The sequence below is a fragment of the Dipodomys merriami genome, unplaced genomic scaffold, assembly GCF_024711535.1.
Source record: "Dipodomys merriami isolate MVZ:Mamm:240054 unplaced genomic scaffold, mDipMer1.0.p SCAF_60, whole genome shotgun sequence".
In the NCBI taxonomy this organism is placed as follows: domain Eukaryota; kingdom Metazoa; phylum Chordata; class Mammalia; order Rodentia; family Heteromyidae; genus Dipodomys; species Dipodomys merriami.
In genome coordinates this window covers 5696638-5722474 of record NW_027206180.1, presented here as the reverse complement: position 1 = coordinate 5722474, position 25837 = coordinate 5696638, and the positions used below count along the sequence as shown (strand labels likewise).

Here is a 25837-nt window from a genome sequence, read left to right as displayed (position 1 = left end):
CCCTTTCTGTTTCTCTTGTTCTGAGAAAGATCTTCCTACCTCCACCCACCACGTAGCTGGGATTATAAGCGTGAACCACCAAGCTCAATTTATATGAATTTTTTTGAAATTTCTCACTGAAGAAAGATCAACAATGTCAAATGTTGGTACTGACTGTATGCATTCTTTCAGCTTTTCTGTCTGGGAACAAGAGTCTGTACAAATAAGGTAGTGGCAACAGCCCAATGCCAGCTTACTTCTGTGATTTTGTGACTTGATATCCCTGGGCCTCTGTGTGTGTGTGTGTGTGTGTGTGTGTGTGTGTGTGTGTGTGTGTGTGTGTGTATGAGAGAGAGACAGACATTCAGGTGATATAGACACACTCTGGTTCTGCTCACAAATAGTAACCTTATTTTCCCTTCAGAACGTGTCCGCACATTGTTGGTATGTGTGGAGGAAACGTTTCTGCTCTGCAGTGCTTATCCAGATGGAAAGCCAAGTCCTGGCTTCATCTCTCTGGCTGAACACCCGGGAGGGAGCTCTTGTGAAAATGCAGGTTCTGATCTGTTAGTCTGGGTGGAGCCTGAGGTCTGGCATTTCTAATGAACTTGTAGTGCCGGGCTGTTGATGAGTCATGGATCCCACTTGGCGTAGCAAGGATCATGAGCATCGAAAACACATGCACTAACCACCCTGCCCATGAGACATGTTTTATTCCATGTGTCCAGTTATGCAAATGTACTGTGGCAGGTACTATGACCATTAAAAAATGTTTAGTACCCTCGTTTTTTTAGGATGAAAGTAAAAACTCAGGTAGAACAGACACCTTGTCGGAATGGCCCTTGTAGGACTCAGCAGGATTTGCATTTGGGCTCGGTCGCTGGCCACTACCTCAGCCTGTGAACTGCTGTCCACTGTGTCTTGTCCCTGCTTGAGTGGTGGAAGCCGGGGCTTGAATCTATAATGAGCGAGTGGTCAGCTTCACCTATCTGACGGTGACCTTGGCCGTGTCTGCTCTGTGGGCTGGGGGCTGCGGGTGGCTGGAACTTCATGTGGGTGGGTTCACTCTCCATTCCTGGTCATTGACTTTCAAGGCCAATGGTTGTCCTTAATATCCTGTCCACCTCCCCCGCCCTCCAAATCTCGGGAGAGCACAGAAGCAATCTCCTCTGTTCCTAGCAGTGAGAGAAAAGTAAGCAACGCTTGAGTTCAGCTCCAGACTTAGAACCTGATGAGCTTTCATCCCTTTTGTCTTTTTAACCAGCTCTGCCCTTGATGTGTGTGTGCGTGCATTATAGGATAATTTTCGGGGAGGGGTGTGCAGTAATTTTTTAGGATCACGGAGAGATGTACAGATCTGTACAGTAATAGTGTCGATCTTTCTTCCAAATGACAAGACCCAGAAAAATCTCTGAACAATAGGATTAAATTTTTTTTTCCTTTTTTTTCCGGATGCCACTGAGGTGTTTCTGTGCCATTGATTTTGCCGGGGAAGGGTAGATAGAGATGAATGGGCTGGGCTGGTCTTCTACCCAGAGCTGGTGCTGGGCAGAATAAAAGCCCACCGGAGTCAAGGAGGGACAGGAAGATTGCCCATTTCCACAGGTGCCGCCCACCCCTGACCGGCTGCCTGTTCAATGGCCACAGTCAAAGGGCAGAGGATGCATCTGGGTCTGGGGATGTGTGTGGCAGTCCAGGCTCCATTCTCTGCATCTAGAGCCAGAATTCTGGCCCCTTGCCCTTCTGAAATGGAGCCTCTTCCTTCTCGCTGTCCCAGGCTCCGCTGAATCCAGCACTTCACAATGGAGACTGATTCTTGATGCAGAAACATGGCTAGCCTTGCTACACGGTGGATGGGGGTGGGCAGGCGGTGTGTGCCGTGTCCTACCTGCCCCAGCTGCTTAACATGAACAGAATACCGCAAGGGGATTTTGAATGCAGTGAGGTTGAAGGCCATCGGCCAAAAGAGAGAACGTGGAGTGAGAATAGATGGAGAATCAGCCCACGACAAGGCAAGAGAAAAAGAATTTGTGGTTTCAGGAAGCAATGAAGCCAGAGAAGGGAGAGCTGGGAAATCTGAATGCCTTTGATTATTGAGGATGAAATGGGAATAGAACGACTTAATGAGGAATGGAGAGAGAGGGGTAGGAGGAGAGACAGCCGTGTGCGGGTCACGGAGAACCACGGTCACGCATGTGGATGGGGGGAGAGCAGGAGAGACAGACAGGCAGGATTGTGGCCCCGGCCCCTGCAGGCCTCCTGGGGTGGGGTGGGGGAGCCAGAGAAGGGGAAAGAAGATTGTGCTGGGGTTGGTAGGAAAGGACCAAAGTCAAACACCCAAAGTCAAAGGCTGAAAAAAAACCCAACCCACATACATCCCACCCTCCATCTGCTTCCTCTGGATCTTAAGTTTGTTCCATTCCAAGTTGACGCTTTCCACGGCAGCACCGGAGATGCCATTTTATTTTCTGGAAACATCCCCTGGTTCCGATCCCTGTGTCTGCAGTGGGTATCTGCCACTTGGGATCTGGTAAGACAAGGAGCTGCCGTCCTGTGTGGATCTGGGTGAGGTCTCCTCCAGAGCCTGTGGCTTTTGCAGTGGCCCCATGGCTCTCACACCTCAGGAATTCTCCCCCGCCTCCCGCCTCTCCCTCCCCCTGCACCCAGAGGACTGTGAGCACCATAATCGACCCACCACGGCCAGTTCTTCTTCATTTTACTGTCTGTTTTTCTGGAACATTGGGCCGAAGGGCTTGGCGGTTTTCCGCAGAACGTAAAAACATTCAGCGATCAGGAAGTTCAAACCCCATTGCATTAAAACAAATGAGTTATTGCCTTCAGACCAGATTTTTTTTCATTTTTTGTTTAATATCTTCTTTTGTCTGGTTTTTGTGGTGTGTGTGTGTGTGTGTGTGTGTGTGTGTGTGTGTGTGTGTGTGTGTGTGTGTGCGCAGCCAGGTATGTGTGACACTGGGTAATGCCATTTATTCTCTCTCGGTATTGATTCTTGCTGAAACTTTGGTACACTTTCGGGGTCTCTCTGCTCTTACTCTTATTGATTTTTTTCCCCCTCTCGCACTCTCGCGAGCAGGCTCGTGAAAAAGATCATCTGTGGCGAGGAAAAAGAACATTTTGAAACCAAGAAGGGCCGACTATTTCCTTGTGCAAAATGGGAAACAGACCCAGAGAGAATGAAACCACATAATCAAGAACCAAGCATCAAGCGAAGAGCTGGGATGTCATCAGGACCTATGCTCTTATTAACAGGGAAAGAAAAATAAGGTCCTACCCCATACCCCCTGTCCCCTGCCCCAGAGCACCAAATACAGGGGGGAAATGTAGATGTAAAAGATGTATTTTGAGAAGTACTCCTCCTGACTTCAAAAAACGTAGCCGGTTATCTGTGCTGGCACTTCACTGATTCTATGCCAAGGTGTCTTCTGTCCCTGAGAAAGGGGCCTGGCGGCATGATGCTGGGCAGGCCATTGGCACCCATGGCTGTGACACGCAGATAATCCAGTGCCAGGCTTGTCTAGATCGTTACACTATTTCCCCCAGATTGCATCCTCGCTGTGATGAGACCAGCTTGAATGTTCAGGGTCGCAGTGAGACCTTTCTTGGGTTTGAAGTGAATTCTGAGAAGCTGATTATTTCTTGGAAGAAAATCTGATGTCTCTACATTTCATCACTTCCTTCCCAATGCTTTTAGTGGCTTTTTTTTAAAATTCTGAGACATCATTTCACTCTGAATCAAATAAGGTAGCAAACGGCTCAGGAGTCCAGCACATGTTAAAATAGAATGTGTGTGTGTGTGTGTGTGTGTGTGTGTGTGTGTGTGTGTGTGTGTGTGTGTGTGTGTGTGTGTGTGTGTGTGTGTGTGTGTGTGTGTGTGTGTGTGTGTGTGTGTGTGTGAGCGTGAGTGTATGTTGGGACCTGCAAAAGGGAGAATGGGTTTTTGCTTATGGTCCATTTTCTCTCCCCATGGTGAAATAGGTAGCTACGAGCTAGCTTCTTTTTCTTTATAGAGCGATGAGTTATGAAGCTGAAAAAAAAATGAGAGTGTTCTCAGCGGTGTAAATAGAGCCGTAATCTGAGCAAATATATCACATGATGTACTGAAGGGTTTTCTTTTTGCCTCCCCCCCCACCCCGTCTTTTTCTTGCTCTTTTCCCTGTGGTCCAGTGTAGGCCCTGGTGTGCTGTTTGACACATCCATCTTGGTAATCGAAAAGGAAAGTTACTTTTCATGGAGACATAGATTCAAAGCAACCGATGATGAATGAACGCAAGTGTCACGCATTGCCAATGATGCGTTCTGTATCCCTGCTCCATAAATCTGTCTGTGTCACGCCCTCCAGAGAGCTTCCTGGTTGTTCTCTAGCCTTTCCCCAATCTCACCTCGTGGGTGACTTAGGCCCCAACCTGCCTGGCGTGGATGGAGATCAGCAAGGAGGATATGGTCATGAGAGGGAAGGAGGTAAACCTGCTGATTCCTCTCTGCAGTGACAGAGGTTGCCCAGGACTAAGGAGGGGAGGGCTAAGCACCACAGAGACTTGATGAGGAGGAGGGGGACCATGTCTGTGGAAGGCTTACAGCATCACCACCACGGACGCCAGGCCCTTCCTGGAGTCTCACAGTCGGTGGCAGAGCGCGTCATTGAGTCCCGTTATCGTGGTTGGCTGCCTTTGGATCAGGGCTGGAGGCCTGGCTCACCACTGGGCACCCACTCCACTGCTTAACCACTCTGAGTCCCAGGCTCCATTGATGAGCTGGAGAACGGTGCCCACAGCCTGGAGAGGTGACAGGGATGGAGTGGAATGTTGCATGTAGGATGAGTGTGCAGGGCCGCGTCTCAATAAAACTTTATTCACCAAATGGTGCAGCCCCAGTTTGCCAGACCGATCTATGCTCCCTGCTTGATGGGCACCGTGAAAGGAGGTGGAACAAACTGCCTGCGTGTCTCTGAATTGTTCTTACCTGGATAACTTTGTCCCATCAACTGTAGAAATGCCCTGAAGCCAGGCTCAGCCAGAGGGGCCATGTCTGGAACAATGCACCGGACTCTCCTGTTTACCCTAAGAGCAGGGCTTCAGCCAGACATCCCAGGAAGTGTGACAAGGGACCCAGACGATGTCTGGAACAGCAAATGTCATTCTTAGAAAAACAGATAGGGGGAACGGAGGCACACCAAGCCTTCCCAGCCTTCTTAGCCCTAAAATAGAAGTCTGCTGGGGAATGTCCTAGTAATGCCGGCATAATGCCGGTAACATCTGGGTGATGTCTGGGTAATGTCTGGGTGATGCCTGGCTAATGTCTGGGTTACAACATCACGGAGCCTTTTGTGACTCCTTGTGTATTTCGGTGTCTTGTTTAGGACCAGCAATGGGGGGACAGCTATTCTCTGGTCATGGGGTCCTACCTTCATGCCATTTCTCAACTGAAATTTTCCTCTCTGCTGATCTCAGATCTACAGAAAGTTTTAATTTTACAAAGCCTGAAACAATCAGGTCTCAGGTATAGATTTCCTTTCCAAGAGCTGTGATCCCATCCTTTGAATCCAGCGTCTTGTCTTATGTACTTGCTGGGGAAAATCCTGTAAATACGCGTCGAGATCCCCATGGAGTTCAGCTTCCCGTTCTCATACCTGCGCTCAAGCAGACAGAAAAGAGCCTCGAGGCCTCATGCGGGCCCCTGTTATCCCTGGAGGGTTCCAAAGCCATCTCTGGGAGCAGGTGCTGGTACCTCCGCTTTCTGTGGCCTTGAATCTCAGAGTCCAGGGAAACTCTCCATAGAGTATGCGCGGCCGTATCCCTTTGACAGACAGTGCAAATTAAAAGAGCCGTGTGGCCCAGGAGCTGGGGACCCAAACTCGCCCCTTGGGTTTTCATTTACAGTTAGGAACTGCAGATAGTCGTTGCTGACAGGGAAGCCAAGGCTGGTGGCAGAGAGGCTCGTGCCAGCCCATAATTGGGTGGATTATTTTTAATCAGAACATAGCCTGCAGCCCAAACATTAGAAATCTCCTGTAAGGCCAAGACAGGAAATTAAACACACCAACAAGAAGGCGCAAAGGGGTGTGTGTGTGTGTGTGTGTGTGTGTGTGAGCGCGCGCGCGTGCATTTGCGTGCATGTGTGCATGAGCACGTGCGCATGTATGCATTGTGCTGTGGGCATACATGCATGTGTGTGTGTGTGTGTGTGTGTGTGTGTGTGTGTGTGTGTGTTATCATTAGGCTCCTGGAGACCCCCAGAGCTCCCTGCTCCCTGCACTGTGAATGGCAGAGCCTTCCACAGAGTGCCTAGAAGCCGTCCTGAGCCCCCATTGGAGGGGTGATACGGGAGAGGGAGGGGCTTGCATTAAGTGCAGCAGAAAGAGGAATGGACATGGATTGCATTGAGACTGAGAGATGGGGAAGGGCAGCCACAATTGCATTCATCAAGGAGAGCTTCACAGGTGCCTCACGGCAGGAATCTTTCACAAGCTCCTACTATGCGCCCAGTGCTGTGTTGACCCCTAACACGGGGATGTGACCTTAAGACTTTACCAGAAGTAGCCATATGCCATGGATCACTCCTGTAATCATGGGTACTTAGGAGGCTGAGATTGGGAGGATCGCTGTTCAAGGATAGATAGACCAGGCAAAAAGTGGGGTGTGGTGTTGAGAGTCATAAATAGGAGGAGCACAATCCAGGCTTGCTGGGACCTTATCTAATAAATGACCTAAAATGAAGAGGGCTGGTGGGCATGGCTGAAGTAGTAGTGCACCTGCTCAGAAAGTAGAAGGCTAGAAATGCAAACCCCAGTACTGCCCAAACCCCACGAGCCTTCACCAGCAGGACTGTGGTGAATGGAGAAGACAAGGTTCCCCGGGGGGTGGGACGGGTCATGAAGCAGCGCCCAGCAGGGCTAGGCAGCCGCGTTCTCAGATTCCTCCCACTAGCTCTCCAAGGAGAGGATTTCCTGGAATTAAATTAAACCTGGGTCAAGTGAGGCCTTGTCCTTGCTCCACCCAATCCTTCTGTGGAGCGGCGGGTCGCGCTCGGGACAGCATCTCCAGTGCAGCACTAGACGGAGAGGAGGGAGGGAGCGGAGGGAAATGACTTAGAGAAACTGGCTAGTCATCTAGGGATTGTCTCAGTGAGTAGTGTGTGACTCAACCCTCCCTCCCTCCCCCCTCCTTCCCCCCTCCCTCCCTGCCTCCTTTCCTTCCTTCCTTCCTTCCTTCCTTCCTTCCTTCCTTCCTTCCTTCCTTCCTTCCTTCCTCCTCCCTCCCTCCCTCCCTTCCTTTTTCCCTCCCTTCTTTCCTTCTTTCCTTCCTCCCTCCCTCCCTCCCTCCTGCCTTTCCTTCCTTCCTTCCTTCCCCCTCCCTCCCTCCCTCCCTCCCTTCCTTTTTCCTTCCCTTCTTTCCTTCTTTCCTTTCTCCCTCCCTCCTTCCCTCCCTCCTGCCTTTCCTTCCTTCCTTCCTTCCTTCCTTCCTCCCTCCCTCCCTCCCTCCCTTCCTTTCCCCCCTTCTTTCCTTCTTTCCTTCCTCCCTCCCTCCTTCCCTTCCTCCCTTCCTCCTTTCCCCCCTCCCTTCACTATGGTGGTGTTTTGGGAGCCAGGTTGGTGGGGTTCACGTATCCCATAAAGCTGTGATGATGTCTCGTGCTGGTTGCTCTGCCTACAGAGGACCTGGAGACAGAAGGCAGTTGTGGGGTGGGTGAGCTTCTCCCTGGGGGACTTGGGGCGCAGTTCGTGGCACAGTATGGGAAATCAGAGACCTTGTCACAGCCAGCCTTGCCTAGAGAGACAGTGCCACCAGCAGGGGTCAGTGCCACCGGCAGGGGTCAGCACCACCCACGTATTGGACATCAGCAGGTTGCTGTGTGACGCACCTGTCAGGACACAGTGCAGAGGGGAGGGGAGCAGGGGAGGGGATCTGTGGAGCCAGGACTCCCTTCCATCAGCTACATCAGCTGCCCACCTCTGCCTCTTCCTCTTGCAACTTCTCAGTTCATGCCATGAAAACCCACCCACTTACACCAGGACCCAAGGCACACGGTCCGTGGCTACAGAGGCACAAGTCATTGCCAACCCAGGCCCAGATGAGTTAAAAAAACAAAATAAAACACTAGAATAGCATAGTAGATACGTGTCTGAAATATGATGGTGAACCCCCTTGGTACAACCAATAGGCATTAACCATGAATAAGAGTAAAACAGGCTGAACAAGAGCAGGGAGAGCAAGGGGAGGGTGAGCAAGGGTGAATTTATTGGCAAACAAGAGACTAGCACAATGAAATGTGTCACCATTGTTTCAGGAAGGGGTGGTGGGTGGGGGAGCGCATTACAGGGTGAGTTTGATCAGGTTACAGTGTATGCATGGAGGGAATGTCACAGTGAAGCCATTGTGCATCTAATGTATGCTAATAAAAAAAGTTCAGAAGCTGCAATCCTCCCCTACAACTCTAGGAGGCGCATTGTAGGTGTCTCTGGGGCCGTTGGTTGTAAGCATTCTATTCTCACTGGGAGGGCGACTTTCAGCCTTTGTTTATTTTTATAAAACAACTTATCAAAAGGAACTGGCCAATTCCCCCCCCCCCCCCCCCCCCCCGCCATCATGGTGCTTGAACTCGGGGCACTGTCCCTGAGCTTTTTTGCTCGAGGCTACTGCTCTACCACTTTGAGCCATAGTTCTACTTCTGTTTTCCTGTGGTTAATTGGACTGTCCTGACCTGTCCTGTCTGGATGGGGCTGGCTTTGAACCACAGTCCTCAGATCTCAACCTCCTGGGTAGCAAGGATTACAAGTGTGAACCACCAGCACTTGGCTTCTTTTTACTGGAAGGGAGGACCTAGAAGGTCCACTTCTACTGCAAGTTGGACTAAAACCAAATGTAGCGCACTGATGGGTGCTACTCAGAGGAGGCTCAGGGGACCATTATTCAAGATCAGCCCAAGCAGAAAGGTTTTCTAGATTCCATCTCCAAATAACCAATAAAAATGCAAGACTGAGGACATGGTAAAATAGCAAAGTACTTCCTTGGTAATCATGAAACCCTGAGTTCAATCCTGATCACTGCAACAACAATAACAAGAGCAGCAATAAAAACGAGCAAAAAAACCAACTTAAAAAAAATCACTCCAGTCTCTGTGACTGGTAGTATGTTTTACAGATGAGATTCTTAAAAGTTTAGTGACTTGATCATGGCCACAAACTCTAGTAGATAATAGATCCAAAGAATATTGTAAAGATAGGTGGTGGGAGAAATGTATGGTTAGATAGTAGATGTGCAGACAGATAGATGGATGAGTTGAGGGATGATGAATGAATAGATAATTAGAAAACTGGCTGGCAAGATGGATGGATGGTTAGAAGGATGGATGGGTAAGTGGATAGATGGATGGATGGATGGATGGGTAGATGGATGGATGGGTAGATGGATGGATGGGTAGATGGATGGATGGATGGATGGGTAGATGGATAGATGGGTAGATGGATGGATGGGTAGATGGATGGATGGATGGGTAGATGGATGATTGGAAGGATAGAAGGGATAGATGAATAGATGGGTGATTGAGGGGATGGATGGATAGTTGGAGGGACAGATGGATTGGTGGGTGGGTAGGTGGGTGGAAATGTTGGCTTTGGGCTTTCCTTGACCAAGAGCTCACCATATAGGAACTGTATGGAGCACAACACTTCCAGCCATGCCATCCCATGCCCAAGTTCAGAATCAGGCTCCCCCATGTCCAGGTGTTCCACGTAAGGCCCATTCTCTGTGGGAAGGCTGCCTCCTCTTGACAGCCTCTATGCCTGATTGGCTGAAAATGAATGGAGAAGCTTTTCATCATGCCCAACACCATCATTGTTGTTGAACCCCACAGCACAGTTGGAATCCATTTTAGAGGTTAACTGATATTACTGGGCCAAAAACCAAGAGCTCACACGATGCGGGGAGACCGACCTCGAGACTCATGCCCTCCCCTCTCTTCTCCCTCAGGAACCTGCTCAAAGAACTCATGCAAGTGGAACTCGTGGCTCTCTTGACTGGACTCAGAACTCAGTAAGTGGATCCGTTGGGATCACTCATTACATACAGATATCCGTTTCTCTGACCACGTGCTCTGCGCCTAGCTCTCTTCTGTACGCCTGAAATTCCCACAGAAACGTTGCTGTCTGCTGGTCTCTTTTGTCTAGTTTTGCACCATCCTGTCAGGTTCGGAGATAGGAAAGGGGCTTGGGAGGTGGAACCACCCTCTCCAGCCCAGCGCTCCCTCCTCCCGTCAGCTGGAAACCTGCGTGTCGATTGTGGGGGCCCCACCACGAGCGTCTGGAGGTTAACACAAAATGAGTTGTGTTTTCCTTCTGTTACCCACAATCCTCTCATTAGGAAGACGTTGTGTCTCCTCTGCCAAGCAGAGAGAAAGCCCAGCAGACACGGGCTTCCTAGTGAGATCGTGTCACTGTGAATTTTCCTTGCTTTCATTTTCTTAAAAACTTATTTAAGACTGAAGTCACTTGCGGGTGATTCACGTTGCTTCTTTGAGGGGCAGAATGTGCAACAATGATATAAAAGCAAATACAAAACGGGATTTTCTGCTTTAAGACATCAGTATAGAAATATCATTTGTGTGTTTTCTTTTTGTTTTTAGCCAGTAAGCATTTTTTCCTCTGTGTGCTTTTTTACTCATAACCAAGGACTTTACTATGGGTAAAGACAGCAATGTTTGGTCCGATGACCTCCCATATATATATGTAAGTTTCCAGCATCGGCTTTATAGATCTATCTGGGAGCCACTTGTGTTTATGAATAAATGTGTAATAATTTAACAGATATCCAAATCTAACAGAGTCACTTGAGGAAATTTTATTTTTTCAAGATGTCGCTTGTCTGATGGGTTTCGGTATTGCTTAGCTTGTTCTTCTGAGAGCAACAGAGTCTAATTTGCTTCGTCAAATACCATTCGTTATCAGGATGGAGCAGGTGGAGTCAAAGGCCAGGGGACTCTAGACCTGGAAGAAGCTGATCAAAGAGAATTCTTTGCCCTCACTTGGCATTGCATCCCTGTCCTTATTATGAGGAATTTGCATATGCAAGTGCAGAAGAGGAGGAGGAGGAGGAGGTGGAGGAGGCAGAGAGAAGGAAAGAAATGGAGATTTTGCTGTTCCTTACTCTTTGTCACCCTGATCAGCTAAAGCCTGTATTACACAGGAGATTAGACTTGGATGCTTTTATTCTTAATCATAAAGGAAATTCGTACCTGCCACATTTATCTTTTTCTTGCCTTGGCTGTTTAGGACACAACGTTTCCTAAAAATAGACAGGTTTTGTAAGTAAAAAAAAGATCCTTTAAAAAAAAATTTGGCGTGAAGTCTGTTCAGCTCTATTGGGTATAAAGTTAAATATGCTCTTTACTTGGTTTTTTCCTGCTCAAAGCAGCATCTTTTTCTTGGACACCTCAGAGCTGTGGGGGACAGGCAGTGGAAAGGCAGAGGAAGGAGAGTTCAAGGATCAATCGGATTTCAGGTTGTGTAGATTCATGACCCTCATAGCACAAAAACTGCTGCTTCTCATGAAAGAGGCTCATGTTCCAGCCCAGCACCTGGGCCTCAGCGTCTCCCCGGGCAGGGATGGGGGGCGGGGAGCTCTGGTCCCCGAGGATAATTAATGCAGTGTTTTCAGGGAGCTCATGTTAATTTGCCTATGGATATGGTAGTTCGTAGCTACAAACTGCAGTCTAAAGAGGAAAAAGAAAAATTCTAATCTGCTACATTTATATATAAATCTAATCTGCTACATTTATATATAAACATATATATTTAATTGTAGAAAGAAGAAATGAAAATATGCCTCATGGGGGAAATGGAAGGGTGTCACTGGATCTCCGTGTCTGGCAGGTGTTTTCCTGGGGACTATGGCCAGTCTGGTACCCAGAGCTTCCATCTACTTCCAGGGCAAGAGGTCACTCACTTACTTCCTGTGGGGGAGGTTGCCTGGTTACCGAGCAGGCAGGGGTCTTGGCATCTGAGTTGGCAGTGTGTCTGGGTTCTGTATGCTTTGGGGGTACATGGCTGGTTACAAGACCACCATCCTCTCTTCTGGGCTGACACCAGGAACCAGGACTTGGCAGTTAGAATTCACACATGTCTGATAATTGAGCCTGAGCATCGGATGTGAAGGGCGTCTTCCTGATCTGAGGCAGGGTTTTAATATCCTGGCTGGCTCCAGAAAGAAAAAACAAAACAAAACAAAAAAACAAACGCTTCCATTTCCTGCTTCCAAGTTTGGTTATCTTTCATTATGTGATTTTCCCAGAATGCCCCTTTGGTGTTGGACACAGGTTGGCGATGATGTGATATGTAATAGTTCACTGGTTATAAACCAGATATGTGAGTGTGTTCCGGCTCTTGGTGGCCCTCAGTGATCTCTGTGCATGAAAGAATGATCCAGAAAGCTCACCAGCGGTTGAATTTCAGGCTTGAAGCAATTTCCTTCCACTTGTAACTTCCTGTTGGGTTAGGCCTTCATGACACTGTGTCTCAATTATGAGTAATTAGTTAATGAACTGGGAGAAGTTATGTTAAGGTTTGCCTCTCTCTTTAGTACAGGAATAGCCAATAGATAACTTGGTGATGAGAGAAATATTCTATTATCTGACAGTTGACTGGGAGTATCAAGGACAAACAACTGGCATCTATATTTTTTTTATTTAGTTTTGGTTGATCCTTGGGGCTTGAACTCAGGGCCTGGGGGCATTCTCCTTGAACTTTTTTCACTCAAGGCTGGTGTTCTACCACTTTGAGCCACAGCTCCACTTCTGGTTTTTCTGGTGGTTCATTGGAGATAAGTGTCTCACAGACTTCCCTGCCCGGGCTGGCTTTCTCAGATGGCCACAGTGTCAGGAAATGGGATCGCACCATGAGGACCTGGGTAGCTCCATCTTAGAGGTGAGCCAGCACCCGGGACTCTTGCTGATGCCTGCACATCAGAGGCCATGCCTGCCCTTCCCACAGAACGTCTCCCTCCCAGGGCTGTCTCCCCCTCCCCAGCAAGGACCATGTACTGTGCACAGAGACCAGCTCCCCCACCAACTCATAAACCTGCAACTCAGCACTGCGAAGGCAGCTGTTAACGCATTCATCACGGAAACACCGGGGCCCAGGCCCTACCTGAGTCATTACGCACTAATCATAGGAGGCAATTCCGAGCAGATTGACTGGTGACCAGCCTCCTCCCAGGCGGCAGGCACGGGGACACTTGGCTGCCTCTGTAACCCCCGAACAGATGGCCAGAGAGAGTGGTTGCTCTCCCCAGCCGGCACAGGTCTGGCTTAGGCAGGCGACCCTTCCATGTCTTGCATGCAAACTCGGGTTCTTCCACCCAGGGGCGGTGCCCCAACTGCCCATCTTTTATTTTCAGAGCAGAATCCAAGCTCTCACTGACCTTCTTTGTGTTCACTTTGTACTCTCTTTCCCTCTCTCCCTCCCTCTCCCTCCCTCTCCCTCCTTCTCCCTCCCTCTCTCTCTCTCTCTCTCTCTCTCTCTCTCTCTCTCTCTCTCTCTCTCTCTCTCACACACACACACACACACACACACACACACAATTCTTGAGACACTGAGGAAGTGAGATACCTGGGCACCATTTTCAGCAACTTCTTCGTATCTCTCCCTCCACATCCCACATCTCTGCCCAGATGTGTGGCTTTGTGATTTCGTGGTATGATTTTTTGAGTTTGGGTAAGTTTTGTTCCTGGTGTTTTTCTGTTAATTCCTATCATCCTAATGGTAAGGGATGAGCAAGAGGCCATCCAGGTAATGAGTGATTGCTCCACGAGGGCGTCTCCGGGACATTCTGTCCTGTGCTCCGTGGGGGCATATGCTGACACGGTAACCTCTGACCCTGCAGCTGGTGAAGGTTTCGGAGTTGGGCACCGCCAAGGTCAGAGTTGCTGTGCTGCTTTGGGCTGTGTGTGTCCAGTAGATGGCTGGGTCCTGCCTGGTGGTTCAATAGAATTCAAATAAAGCAAGGAGCAGTCCTCAGGAGGAAGAATGCAGACTCAGAACCAGACAAAGGGAGATGCAACTCTTGGCACTGTCTAGTTACCACACCTCCCAACTCAAGAAAACAACTGATCCTTTCTTTGGTCCCAGTTTCCTCTTCTGGACCCAGCATGGTGATCTTAACCTCTGGGTGTCTTGTGAAGATTAAAGTCCTTTTTGGGGGGAGGGAGTGAGGTTGTTTGTTAAGAAACAGCCTTTTGGGGGAATAGAGCTTTGACACTGATCAATTCAGCAGGAGAGAGTGTTTATTGACGAGGAAGAGGAAGAAGAAGAAATGAAGAATGAAGGAAGGAGAGAGACCTAACCAGCAAGTGATGGTGGTGGTGGTGGTGGGGGGGTGGCCTAGGAAATCACTGGTTGTCATTAATGTTGGAAGATTTTTGCTTGGCAGTATTCCCTTCTCCAAAGGGACTGTGCAGCATTGCAGCATTGCAATCCTGTCTGGGCCCATCTAGCGCTGTTATATGGGAATTCCATCATGAACTTCAGAGAAGCCACATTTTAAGAGGTCGAATCGGGAGTCTTTATTAGAAAGCCAGTGACTGTGAGTAGATGCATGTGCCCCTCCAAAACCTGCAGCCTCAAATACAGTTAATACTGTTGGGAAACTGAGCCAGGAAGGTAGTAAAGGCAAAGAAAGAACAGACAAACAATCTCAAGAAACCAGACCATCTCTAATGGAGAGTTGAAGAGGGGCCACAACGGTTCTCCCGAGAAGAGTCAGGAGACACTAGGCATGGTACAAAATGGCAGCTGGGGTGATGGGGACCTAAACAGGGTCATGGTTGGGGGCCAGGGTCACCGGGAGCTCAAGAGTTCAAGGAGTCTCGTGAGTTCATGGTACAGGTCTGGCCAGTCTGGAAACCTATTGTCCCAGTCCCTACCCCTGCCTCAGAATTATACAAGCTTTCCCATCACCTGGGGGGTGGGGTCAGGATTTGACCTCTAAGAGGTTTTGGAAAGTCCCTCATCCACCCAGACTCCAAGATGGCACCAGTTAGATCCACTGTCCATATTTCAGTCGACAGCAAGTGTTGCCCTTACTCCTTGGGATGCCAGCAAGGGGGTTGTAGAAAAAAAATTTGGGGGGGGGGACCATTCTTTGTATATTCAGGACCTCATCTCACTTGCAACTTGCTATTTTCCTAGTGGCTTGGGTCCTGCAGCTGAGAAAAATAGAAACTGGAGGACTGTGCTTGGAGTGTGGGCTGGAACTGAGTTTGAACTCCAGCCATGTGACTTGAAACTCTATCCTTATGCTAGACCTTGCTCTGAAACAAACCCCGACAGCACCACTAAGCCCCACCACAGCAGAACTGACTGGCAAGGCCCTTTGGCTTCAACAGCATGTGTGGAGCTGAGATTGGTGCTACCTGAAGGCCATGCTAATGTCTGAGTTGTAATTAGAACCCTACTTCTTCCTGAAGGAGATGAAGCTGATGGCTGGTAGGGTTTTTTTTTTTCCATAGACTCGCGGTGTGATGCTTTGCTTTCTTCTTCTCCTGCACACACAGGAAGAACAAGGAGGGGGAGGTATGGAGCTCTACCGCATGGGTGTGCTTGCCCGTGTATATGGATAGCTTTCCTACTATTCATAATCAAAGGCTTCCTAAAGACTTCGGAGAGTGGGGGAATACAAGGAAGGTTATAACTATTTCAGTCTATAAAGTAACCAAAAAAAATTAATTATTCAAAGCACACACCTCTGTCCCTGCCTGGCGAGAGTCACCCCAGATGGCAAACTCTTGCCTTCGCGCTGTGCAGACTTGATGCCTTGAAGGGGAACCTCACCTGCCCACTCAGAGTCTAAACTTAAAGGCCCCTGGGACCATTTGTCACTCCTGCTTCTCCCCTTCTGCTGTGGGAGCTTCGACCGTGGTCAACAGTTGGAAGACCCAAACTGCCTGTCCCTGTCGCAAAGTTCATTCATTTCATTCATTCACCGAGCGTGTGCGTGTTTCAGTGTTCCTGGAAGCCCGGCGTGTGTATCCGTCACCTTTTACATCACCAAAATATATCACAGCCCTGAGGAGGGAAGATTTATTTTGCCTCATGGCTTCAGAGTATTTGGAGTACTTCAGAATCCCTGGGCCCATGGGCTTGGCTGGATGGCAGCAGGGGTGTGTCATGGACGAGTTTCTTTGCCTCATGGTGGACAGGAAGTTAGAGAACATGACAGGAAGAGGCCATAGTAGGGAGCCTACCACCCCAAGGACGGACACTCAGTGACCTATTTCCTCCAGCTGGGCTCCACTTCCTGAAGTTTCCAGAGCCTCCTGCCCCCCGCTAGCATCACCAGCTGAAGACCATGAACAACAGCACACAGGCACAAGCCGGACTGGATACAGGAGAAATCCACCCAGGTCCAGACATCAGCTTCTCGGGCACCCTCAGAGGGTCTGAGGAAGCAAGGGACACAGTTGTGTTTTAAAACCCATCCGTCTGCAATCATGTGGAAGAAGGCTTGGAAGGGAGCGAAAGGGAAAGTCAAGGTTTTCAGTTAAGAGGGTGTGTGTTAAAGCCATCTGGGGTGGGTGGCAGATGACCTGGCTTAGAATGGGGCTGTAGCTAAGGGAGGGAATGAAGCTGAAAGAACCTTTGTCAGACAAGTCATCCACTCCCTCATCTACAGACCCACTGACCTGTGTGGTAGTTGTTGATGACCTATCTACTTTTAACTACCTACAACCTGTCTGTATTTATTATGTATAACCTACCTATGGATAGGTATTTACCATCTATCTATCTGTCTGTCTGTTTGTCTGTCTGTCTGTGTATCTATCTATCTGTCTGTCTGTCTGTCTGTCTGTCTGTCTGTCTATCATCTTTGTATCTATTATGTCTTTGGGTATGTATTCCTTTGAATCTATGTAATCATCTGTCATCTATCTTTATATCTATTATCTATCATCTGTCTTTGCATCTATTATCTATCTTTGTATCTATTTATCTGCTTAGCTCTAGCTATATATCTATCTTATCACCTGTCATCTATTTATCTAATATCAACTGTCTATCATGAATCATAGATACCTACCTACCTAGCTCTATGTTTCTATTATCACCATCTATGTATCTATCTATGTATCTATGTATAGTCTATCATCTGTGTATCTTTTATACCTATCACCTACCTATTGACTTGTATTTGTCATTTCTCAGTCATCTGCCTGCCATCTACTTAGTATTGCATAAATACCAGCCATTGACTCAATTCCCTGAGCAACAGTGACCCCCTACCAGCACAATCTCAGCTCTGCAGACATTGTGAGATTTCCATTGACGCGTTGGCACCTTTTATGCCTGTGTTTTGCATGTCCTGGGAGGGGATAAATGGCTCCTTCTCCCCTACTCCCATGGGCTTAGAGGCGGCCCCTTGGCCTGTACCTCTCCTGCCCTCACCTTCCTCAGGATTACCGTGGCTGGCGTGATTTATTTTTACATCATTTCTCATGCGTTGAAGGCTACTGTTCCTAATAGTTCCGTCTCTAGTGTCAAACGGGCTGCTGCAGAGACACCAGCACTGTCTGCAGGAGGTGGCGCCGTCCCAGTGCTTTGTGTCACACCCATGGGGTGTGAGGCAACAGGGAAATAATTAGCCTAGCTAGATGTAAACGGAAGACGGATGGAGAAACTGTAACTCTGTGACTGCCCGGTGGGGGTTTGAGGAAGGATAATTGAATGGGGTGTGTGGTGGGGAGGAGGAATACAGATGAAAGCAACATGAAGAGACTTGTACGGCAGCACAGAAGAAGGCAGACCTAAATTCAGCCCACTGGTGTGGACCATGTGTCCTGTGTGCGTGTTGCCACTTGAAGCCTGCTGGCCAAACGGAAGGAGCGGTGTGGAGGGGGAGGGAATCAATAGTAGATGAGTGAGGCCCTGGATCCACTGGAAGAGGCAGGACTTCAGAGTAATTGACCCCCTGTCAGATATCAGAAAGGTGGAGTAGCAGTTAGAAGCTCCATTTAATAAGCAAAGCTGTTAGCGATATCAAAAATGACTTCAGTTATGTGGAGCCCAATTGACTCTGGGACTATGGTTAGGTTACTTAACCTCTATGAATACTGGGCCTGTCATTTATGCTGTGCATGAAGTGATGTTGTATCTCTAGACACACATGAGTGCACACACACACACACACACACACACACACACACACACACACACACACAGAGGCACATCTGCCAGCTCTGGCGATGTTGAAGCAGGAAGCCGGGTGGAGACAGTGCCCTGGGTTGTTCATCATGTGGAGTCTAACCGTGAACGAATTCAGTGATGGTCAGTGATGTGGAAGTCAGAAGCTATATGGACTGGGAAAGCCAGCAGGTGTTGGAAGATGAACTAGGAATGCTCAGTTGATTGGACCCAACTCCTCTGACCCGAGTCCTCTGAAAGTTTCAAGGCTTAGACAGTTCGTCCATCAGCTGCAGCCCAACAAACGTGGGCCACCCCGGTAGATCATGGCCCCAGAGGCAGGTCCTTTGTTAGTGACCTCCACGTTGGTGAGCTCCACACGGAAGTCTTGCCTTCTCTGTTCTCTTTGCAAGTAGTTTAAAGACTGTTTGTTTCTCATCTGATGCTTAAAAAAAAAATTTAATCCTAAGGTTCTGTTATTTCCTCTTTTTTTTTAATCCTGTGAATTCCTGTTCATTTGGATACAAATCTATACTTCGCTACTTGAGCTACCCCCCCCCCCCGCTCTTTTGGCTTTAGATGACTTTTCAGAGAGAGTCTAGTGCTTTTTGTCCACACCAGTCTTGGACATAAACATTTCAATTTGTAGTTTGTAGCACCATAACTTGGCTTTTTATATGTATCCCATGAACAGATGCTCAGAAACCAGTAGATACTTTTTTTTTCTCCAAAAGGTACAACACATCATCTGTCAGTCTTACTCATCAGTTGTAGACTCTTAGATGATTCTCTGCATTATTAGTTGAAGAAGTGAAATAGGAGGCTCCTTCCACTGGCCCTGAGATGGCATAAAGCTGCTTAGTATTCTGAAGGCTGGTGGTGAATGGAGGTGAATTAAAGCTACATCTTGAAGGGCTGAGGTAGGGAGGGAAAGAATTAGACTCAGAAAGGTGCTTGGAAGATCAATCTTAACAGTTGAAGGAAGGACATCAATAATGGAAGAGGGAACTTAAAAGTATCACTTTAGGACGGTTGAGAGATATCAGCCAAGAGCATGGTGGAATATGGAAGCTCAGCCAGCCCCTCCAGTGGAGTACATTATCAGAAGCCAGCTAACTATGCCAGGCTGGTCGTTAGACCTGGAGGAGTCAGGTCCTGCCTCCAATCTGTGCATCTGGACCGGTGTGGTAAACTGAGACTCGGCGGAGGGCAGACAAATGACTTCTTCATCTTTGCCAGTCCTGATTAAGGAAAGCTCCCTGCTGTCCTGCTGGGGCAGAATGCATCTGAGCTCCGCAGGAAGGTGCCGTGATTGATTAGCGATGTCTTCTAGGAGAGCAGGAGGTGTTGCTTGTGGCTCCCGCGCCAAGTCTTACAGTGGGACTCCAGGAGGCAGGAAGACATCTTCCTTGTGGCGTGAAGGAGGGGGAGGGTGGGTACCCTTTGCTCCCGGGGAACCTAGCTACTCACCTTGGCTCATAAATAGCTCGACGAATGAGTTTGACAGAATAATGTCATGTTGGGCATCTCAGAAATAACCTTCTAATTCGGTAGGGGATAGCGCGTGAGGTTCTAACCGGATTGGCACAACAGTTCACTCGTAGGAAGTTTCCCTTGTAATCTTGTTTCGGGAATGCTGTTTGCATGGGGCTGAGATCCGTGTGTGTTGTAGATGCGAGTGTGCATCGTGTGTGGGGTTAGCTCGGTTCTGTGTGTGTCAGGAGAGATGAGTCACACGGGATGGGGGCTTGTGGGGGTCAGCGCTCGTACCTTCGGGACTGGTGTCAGACCACCAGGGGAAGGTCTTGGCTCTGCCTGCCGCCGCCGTCTCCTCCTGGCCTTCTTCTAAGCAGATGTGTCCTCAGAGAAGAGAGCCAGGAAGGGAGGAAGCCACAGCCATGGCCTGTTGGATCATGACCTTGCTCTAATCTGCCCTTTAATCATAAGAAGAACTATAGTAAATGTGAATAAAGTGAGTCAAATAAAAATGAATGGAAGAAATAGAAATGAACCTACCGGCCCAGTGATGGGCTGTCGAGCCATCGACGGGCTGGTTTTGCCAGTTTTGAAGTCAGCCTCTGAGTGTGGAGATCCCCTTGACCCAAAGCCTTGTTTTCTCACCTGTGCTCCACTGTCCTGGCCTAGAGACATGAGGGCTCATGGGTATCAAAGGGTCGGCACTGGATTTGAACATCACACTCCTACTTAAGAGTCCATGCCCAGCCTGCCTCACAGAGAGCTGGATTTGCAGCTTTACTACACACCACCTGAAGGAACTTTGGCAATTCCAAGCTTCCCTGGGCCTTGGTCTCCTCACCTCTGAAAGCCATGAGATGCTCTAACGCCGTGCCTGGGAGACTGGATGACCCAGAAAGTGGGAGCACACTTTTCCTAGCATAAGGGATGGGAGGCTGTGTGTAGCTACAGAAGGAAAAGGAGGCATGGAAACGCATTGAGTGAAGTGACTGATTTTTTTCAAGCTGCCTTTATAAATCATATTCAGTGTCACTCATTGGGTTGAGGATGTAGCTCAGTGGTACAGCATTTGCCTAGAATGTACTAGCGACCTGGGTTCAGTTTCTAGCAACACACACACACACACACACACACACACACACAAGCAAGCATGCACACATACACACAAGTACATACAACCATCCATGCACAAACACTCCATGCATACACAAATACACACACACACACACATACACATACACACACACCATGTGCAAATAACAACGACCTTATTTTTTTAATCCAAAAAGTGTAGACTGTAATATGAGAATTGGATCCCACATTTTGAAGGGTCAAATTAGGAATCTTTATGAGAAAGCCAGCAACTAACAACAGAGACATGTCCCCCCAAACTTAATACTGTTAGGAAACGGAGCCAAGATGGTAGTAAAGAAAAGAGAAAAATAATCTCAACAAACCAGATCAGCTCTAATGGAGAGGGACACCATGGTGATCTGAGGAGAGTCAGGAGACCCGAGGCATTGGGCAAAATGGTGGCCAAGGTGGTTGGGACCTAAATAGGGTCGTGGCCGGCAGGCAGGTCCACAGGGAGTTTGAGAGTTCAAAGACTCTCCTGAGTTCATGGTACAGGTCTGGCAGGTCCAGTAACCTATTGTCCAGGTGTTTTCCTCTGCTTCTATAATTCTGGCACTCCCATCACCTGGGGGTGAAGCCAAGATGGCGCCAGTTAGACCGAGCATCCATATTTCAGGACCATGTCCTTTGCTCCCCATGAGCTTTTCTTGGGGAGACCTTCTAAATGCTGCATACCAGCCATGGGAGGCCAGCAGAAGTGACTTTGTGATTTGCTGTCCCAGGTTTCCAGAACCGAAGAATTGGGCGGTGATGAGGGAGGGTGTGGTGGGGAGGGTTCAGGCATCGAAGCTGGGACCTGGCCAATGGTAGACAAATGCTCTACCATTGAGCCATGCCTTTGGTTTGTATTTTGATCTTGAGCTGGGAGTCTCCCTGGACCTGGCCCGGACTAGCCTTGAACTCACGGTCCTCCATGCCTCTGCTTCTCCCGCACTTGAGACTGCAAATAGGAATTGCTGCCCTCAGCCTGGGCAGTTTGGCTAAGTGTTATACTAAAACCGGAGGGATGCCAGGCAACCCAGCATGGAAGCGACCCATCGCTCTCAAGTGTGGTGCTGGGGGACTGAGGAACGGGGCCCACCCCACCCAGGGTCCTCATCTCTGAAAGCCATGTTCCGTGCTTTCCCTCCAAATGTAACAGTCACCCCTGTGAATGCGTTGGGTGGAAATGGGTTTGGTTCCTCCTGGGGCCCGTCTTCCAGTGTGGAGCTGGGACATTTCTCCTGGGTGCTAATCCCTTAGGCATTCATATTCACTGGGTACCAGGGGGGAATTGCTTTATCCTGCACAGAAGAAGTAGACACTTGTTTTGAAATAAGGATACTGTGTCTAATCGGCACCATCTTGGCCACATGGCGGATGGCAGGAAATTGGGTGCCATCTTGTCTTCATGGTGGAGGAAGAAGTTCCAACCCCAGGTGATGAGCGTGCCTGAATTCCTGGAGGCAGGGGCGGGAATTGGACAATAGGTTATGGGTTATGAACTCTCAAGTTCCTGTGATCCTGTCCCCTATCAGTACCCAATGTAGGCTAGCTCAGGCTTCATTACACCATGCTTCATGTCTCTTGGCTCTCCTCCGGTCACCATGGCATTCCATTTCAGCTCTCCATTGGTTTGTTGGTATTGTTTTTTCTTTCTTTCCTGCTCTCATGGCTCAGTTATCTAACAGCATTGTGTATTTGAGGGGCCGCAGGTCTTTGGGACAGGAGTCTACCTGCGTCACCGGCTCTCCAATAAAGGCTCCCAATTCTACCTCTCAAAATGTAGCTTCTCCTGTACAACAGTTTCTAATGAGAAACCTGATTAAATCAGGTGCCTTGAATACTGAATGAATACCATCCGACGTTTGTACTTTTAGAATTCTCCTTTTCCAGGGCCTGCAGTTGGCAGGCGAAGCTGCACCTGAGGGTGATACCTGTCTGATAAGGGTTTCACTTCTCCATCTATGGGAAAAGGAGATGTGACGTTTTTTTCAAGTGGGCCAGATGAGAAAATGTGTGTGTCCTGGTCTGCATGAAGGTCTTCCAGCCCCTCTCCTCCCTGGTGCTTTCCACAAAAGACCGTCTCATCTGAAATTCAAGGATAAAATGGCTTTTCATTTTGATTCCCATTTTCTGACATTGGTCCTCTGGAAGTTATTAGTATGGGAGAAAATTCTGCCTATTAGGTAGTCTCTGTCCTCTGCTGTCCCAGTGGCATCTTATTATCATTTAAACATGCCACCCACTGCTCCTTCTGAAACCTTCTGAATGGAGGGTCATTAGCGGATCTTTTCCCCCCTAAATTACGCTCGGTGGTTGTTAAAGCAAGATGGCCTTCAGTGAAGCTCTCCTCAAATCGTGGAAGTGGGGATTTGAGATAATTATTTGGTTAATTCAGCCTCTGTTTATCCCCTCCATCTGAAATTAAACACAGTTTCTTTTCCCCCTTCTTTCCTGCCCTTCTTTCTCATCCTTTCTCTCATGGATTATTTTGGCTAACCTCCCTTCCCCACCCCACTCCACCCCCCCCAAAAAAAAGTACTTACATTTTTAGGCTACCCACAGAGTATAGCAAGATATTAAATAACTCTGTAGAAGGGCTAGCTATTTTTTTAATGGATATCCAATGCACATCCAACTTGTAACGCTCCCTTTTATTGCAAGGGTGCATGTGTTGGGATTTGGGCCCGCCCACCATATTTCTCAGTCATTTCGGGATATGTAGCTCTTCTCCATTTCTTAGGTGTCAGATTCCCTTTCTCGAGCAAGGATAATTCAGAAGCCAGGCTTTGTCTTCATTGTTGGGAATCACAGATGCTTCTCCTCACTGTGTCCCTCTGCTGGGAGTTCTCACACACCCTTCTCCCTCTCCCTGTTACACACCTGGGCAGTTCACACTTCATTCCCACCAAGCAGCCTCTTCTGGGCCCTGTCCCTGTGACTGTCCCTCTGCTGGTCAGCAGTTCCTTCACATCTACTTCTCATCCAGGCCCAGGCAGTGTGACAGGGAAACTGGAGGCCTGCCTGGGCTGGCCACTGCCTGGCCTTAAGCAAACTTTTGCTCTTCAAGCCCTTCATCTCTAACATGAGAATGAGCCAAGTCAGCCTCTTGGGAAGGTAGCATGAGCTCCTAGAGTGGGTGAAAGCATCATTAGCATGTGAAGTGAGTAGAGGACCCGCTGTTGCCCTTCTTGTATCTTGGAGCTTAGAAAATGAGCAACAAGAGGAAGGCCGTGGAAGCAAAGTCTCCCTGTGACCCTTTCTTTCCTGTCCCTCCTCGCTCATTCTTTCCTGTGGAAAGCTATAGAAACTAGAATTTCTCTTCCCCAAGGCTCTTAAGGACTACCCTCTTTCTCCCCCTCTCCCCCCCTCAAAGCTAGCCAAAGAAGCTAGAAGTATTAGAGCTAGCCATAAAGAAATCCTCTAATCTACCATATTTGATCTGGAGTCATAAGATTCTCCCCTCCCCCCCCCTGAATCCAGAAAGAGGCCAGCCCCACACATGGAGTGACAGAGAGGCCGGGAAGGATTTGAGCAGATGGGTCTGGCTGCCTTGCTTCCTTTATCTGTTAGTGTCAGATCACCGCATTTTGTCCAATCACGGGTCTGTCCTTGCTTCATTGAACCTAAGCATGAAAATGGAGAGTTCACTCCGGGTCTTTGGGTCTTCAGTGTATAGGCTCCTTTGTCAAATAAAAGTATGTTGAGATACATTTGTTACGGTCTGTTTCCCACTAATCTATCTCTTTCAGCAGACTCTAATATTTCAGAAAGCTTGAAGGTCTGTCGAGCCTGCAGAAGGAAAGTTTTAACTTCCTGACAGTTTATCCAGTCAAGCAGCTTTTTCCTTCCCTTGCTTATGTGCTGAGTCTCTGCAGGCCGGGTCCTAGAGGTGGGCAGACTTTGGTGACCAAACCTTTGGTGCCTGGCCTTCAGGGAGCTTATATTCTGCGAGAAGAAGAGTCTGTTGTTATATGGCAAGAAAACAGAGAAGCCACATTTTGAGAGGTCACACCCAGAGTCTTTATTAGAAGGCCAGAGACAGCAGGCAGACTCTCGTTGCAGAGATCTGCAACCTTGCGAATACACTTCACACTGTCAGAAGACTGAACCGTGGGAGCCGGAGAGGAAAGAAAGAACAGAAAAGCAATACCCACAGGCCAGATAAGCTCCCATGGAGAGCTGAAGTGGGATACGGTGTTGACTGGGAGGCGCGCCAGGAGACATGACATGGAGACACGGAGGTGAGCTGGTCCAGGCCTAAATAGGGTCAGGTCAGGGGACAGGATCACAGGGAGCTGAAGAGTTCATGACTCAAGTCTGGCAGGTCTGGTAACTTATTGTCCAAGTCCCTGCCCGCCTCTGATGCTAGGAATTCAGGCACACCCCCATCCCCTGGGAGGTGGGACTTCCGGCCTCTGCCATGAACACAAGATGGCCTATGAAGGCAAGATGGAGCAGTTAAACACAATAGGCTATCATCCACCACATGGCCAAGACAGTGCTGGTTCGATTCAACATCCTTACTTCGGTATCATCACCCATCAGCAAATGGCTAGTTATTATTGGAAGGAACAGTAATGCAGCTTCGGGAGAAGAAATCCAGGGAAGGGTAAGAAATGGCCACGGAAAAGGTGTTTATTCATTTGAGTTATCTTTTTATTGTTATTATAAAGGTGATATATGGAGGGGTGATAGTTACCCAAGTCAGGTAAAGAGTACATCTCCTTTTGGACCATGTCACCCCTTCCCTTGCTCTCTCTCCCAGTTTTTCCCTTCCTATCCCCACCTACAAGTTGTAGAGTTCATTTTCCACACAGAGAACAGATATTTGGAAAGTGCTTTTGTCTCAAAGCCCTGATTCTCCACTTGGGTCCAGAAGGTAGCTACAATAAAAGCCTGGGCCGGGCACCTGTGGCTGACACCTGTAATCCTAGCTACTCCGGAGGCTGAGATCTGAGGATCGCGGTTCAAAGTCAGCCCCAAGCGGGAAAATCTCCATGAGACTCCTATCTCCAACTAACCTCTCAAAAACCGGAAGCAGTGCTGTGGCTTAAAGCGGTAGAGCACTAGCTTTGAGCAAAA

The 25837-nt window shown here is 48.6% G+C and overlaps 1 protein-coding gene across 2 annotated transcripts in view; it reads left to right on the top strand.

The window, feature by feature from the left end:
- Nucleotides 1-25837, top strand: part of Rbfox1 (RNA binding fox-1 homolog 1) — a 1026253-nt gene that overhangs the window by 129960 nt on the left and 870456 nt on the right. For both annotated transcript variants that reach the window (XM_070003517.1, XM_070003515.1), the window contains exon 2: nucleotides 9963-10025. Coding sequence is in view for 1 of the 2 variants with exons in the window: in XM_070003515.1 (XP_069859616.1) it covers nucleotides 9963-10025 (63 nt within the window). In the remaining variant the exon portion in view is untranslated. The remainder of the gene's footprint in view (nucleotides 1-9962; nucleotides 10026-25837) is intronic.